The sequence below is a fragment of the Anarhichas minor genome, unplaced genomic scaffold, assembly GCF_050575085.1.
Source record: "Anarhichas minor isolate MPS153535 unplaced genomic scaffold, ASM5057508v1 ptg000004l, whole genome shotgun sequence".
Classification (NCBI taxonomy): Eukaryota; Metazoa; Chordata; class Actinopteri; order Perciformes; family Anarhichadidae; genus Anarhichas; species Anarhichas minor.
The window spans coordinates 14,185,388-14,188,093 of record NW_027466450.1 but is presented as its reverse complement, the minus strand read 5'-3'; the positions used below and the strand labels follow the sequence as shown (position 1 = coordinate 14,188,093).

Below are 2,706 nucleotides of genomic sequence, written 5' to 3'. Positions count from 1 at the left end.
ATGTCTTCCTGTTTGTCTCCCTCTTACAGACTGTGGTGGATCCAGACAGTGGGGGATGGAGCGGCCCGACGGAGCAACCCTCCTACCACCTTTCTCCCTCCAACTCGCTGACCTTAAACCTCCGCTGTACTAGCAGGACCAAGAGAGACACCCTAACATATAAACTTGGATGAGAGGCGGAAAGAACTGTGAAGAAAGACAGTAAGAGCGAGAGACATAAAAGGACACAGAGACAGCGTTGGCGTCGGACATCCTTTTGAGGATCAAGACCCCCGGGGTGGTCTCATCATGAAACCTTTCGTCTCTGTGGGCCCCCCCTCTGGCCTGCTGCTGGTCCTGATGTGCTGCCCCCTGCTGGGCTTGGTCCAGTCCGCCAGCAGCAACAAGGCCAGCGATAACGGACACCCACACCTGGGAGACAGCGACCCAGAGCGCTGCATGAGGCACCACTTTGTGGAGACCATCACGCACCCGATTTACAAGTGCAACTCCAAGGTGAGGCCGACACAGACCCACACACGAACCTCGCGGTGTTGCCAGCCGCTCACGTTTTGTGGTAGCAAGTTGTTTAAAGGTCACAGGGCCAGTCGTCACCTGACAAATGAACTCATTTGTTACTAAACAATTTGTTCCAAAGCAAGCCTCGGAGACGAGAAGAAAACCCACACAGCACCGGCCCAAAACAAATCCCCCCAACGCTAACTTAATTAGTCTCAGACACACTTTTCTCTTTCTAGTATTACTCTTGTTGCCCCACGAAAGCCTCCTCCATTTGGCCATCTCTTTCTCTCACTTTATCTCCATCCCTCCTTCATTTAGACGAGTCTCGCCTCGTTTGTGTGTGTGTCTGTGTGTGTGTGTCTGTGTGTGTGTGTGTGTGCGGTGCTGGACACGGGCCACGCTGCAGACATATTCTGCACCTCAGCTGGGACGCAGAATTGGCTGAAGTGGACGTCTCCCTGTCGGCCTGCTCTCTCCTGCTCTCTGCCAGGGGCTGAAGGGAGAGCGATGGGCTGTAGAAAGAGAAAGAAAAGTTACCTAATGGTACGAAGGCGTGGCGCCTCATTCCTCTTTCTTTTCCCTGAAGTGTCGGACAACTCAGACGCATCCACTTAAGGGACTGATGACCCGTTGAATCACGTGGCTGTCAATTTCCCCCGTCCTTTTTCGTCGTGCAGTTGTTCAGCTAGCGTGAGCAGCTCAGTTCTTTGGTCTTTTTTTAATATTCTGTCTCTGAGTGCACTGAGCAGGTGGCCAAACCGCAGCTCCGCTCAGGGAAGTCAGGGCTGAACTCACTCACAGCATGAGCGAGGCTTTCTATTACAGTACACAGAGAACTGATGGGACGCCTGGCTCAGCTGTCGTTTTACACCTCAGTATTTCCAGTTCACACAGAATCCACCTGCACATGGACCTGCTCAGTGTCTGTGTGTGTGTGTGTGTGTGTGTGTGTGTGTGTGTGTGTGTGTGTGTGTGTGTGTCACCCTGCCATGGCCCCAGACAGGCTTTTGTCAAAGTGGGTACATGGGTGGCGACACACAGCAGCTGACAGAAGGACATGACACAGGAGTCTGTTTAGGGAGGCGACAGGAATGTGGTGACCCACAGAGGAATGCCAGTCAGACGGTCACAACACTAATCAGGCCAGTGCTCTGCGTGTGTGTGTGTGTGTGTGTGTGTGTGTGTGTGTGTGTGTGTGATCTGACTGGTCAGACTTGGGGAAAGCTTGATACAGTGGTTTTGTCCCCTCAGCACACATACGTACATTCCTCTGGATGAGTCTTCGTGGTGTGAATGTCTGTGTGCGACCCTGAGCTCCGAGCTGCGGCAGGTGTAGGAGTGAGCGACTGCTCTCTTTGCTATCTCTCAGTTTGCAGGTGCAAGGCCGAAGCTAGCAGGAGAAAAACAGACAGCTTACTTCTAGACTAAACTCAAACACCCTGTCGTCAACCCACGACCGGGGCCTGGAAATCATGAGACTGTCTGTGCTTTCTTAACGTTTTTTCTCTGCACGCTGTGTTTCCAGATGGTGTTGCTGGCGCGCTGCGAGGGCCACTGCAGCCACACGACCCGCTCCGACCCCCTCATCTCCTTCAGCTCGGTGCTCAAACAGCCCTTCAAGAGCACCTGCTCCTGCTGCCGGCCGCACACCTCCAAGCTGAAGGCGGTGAGGCTGCGCTGCGCCGGCGGGACTCGCATCACGGCCACATACAGATACATCTTAGCCTGCAACTGTGAGGAGTGCAGCTGAGCGGGGAGCAGCATCCTCCCACACCCTCAAGACTCTCAGGCTCCTCTTGGCCTCGGGCCTGACTCGAAAGCTATCCAGAGAATTTTGGTTGATTATTGGATCGGAAAATTGCCCTTAGAGGACAGCGGCTCAAGATGCTCGCTGTTATCTTGGGAGCGATCGTTTTGGAGCAATCGTACCACCCTCACACAGAAATTGACCTGCAGCCTTTGGGACTCTGACAGAACATACTATACCCGCTCCATTATGCGCATTCAATCAGTACAAACCATGCGAAGCATATTCCTCCAGCACACAAGGCCAGACACCACAAACTGCTGCTCCCATGGGCCACTTGGAGACCCTCCTCGCTGCGGACACGCACCGCACTCATTACAGGCCTCCGTAATTCATAACACACATGCTCACGAACCCCAGTATGAGAGCTCGTTACAAATATCTGTAACGGCTTTCTG

At 53.5% G+C, this 2,706-nt stretch overlaps 1 protein-coding gene across 1 annotated transcript; it reads left to right on the top strand.

Moving 5' to 3' along the window:
• Positions 1-288: 288 nt before the first annotated feature.
• ndp (norrin cystine knot growth factor NDP) lies at positions 289-2,316 on the top strand. The gene is made up of 2 exons (XM_076104380.1): positions 289-495; positions 2,027-2,316. The coding sequence occupies exons 1-2, from the start codon at positions 289-291 to the stop codon at positions 2,249-2,251; spliced, it is 432 nt and encodes a 143-aa protein (XP_075960495.1). The 3' UTR covers positions 2,252-2,316.
• The last annotated feature ends 390 nt before the right edge of the window (positions 2,317-2,706 follow it).

Bases quoted from the DNA above. Each gene is read 5' to 3' on its own strand.
- ndp (XM_076104380.1), top strand. From the start codon at position 289: ATGAAACCTTTCGTCTCTGTGGGCCCCCCCTCTGGCCTGCTGCTGGTC. The intron at 496-2,026 runs GTGAGGCCGACA...CTGTGTTTCCAG, and splicing joins TTTACAAGTGCAACTCCAAG to ATGGTGTTGCTGGCGCGCTG.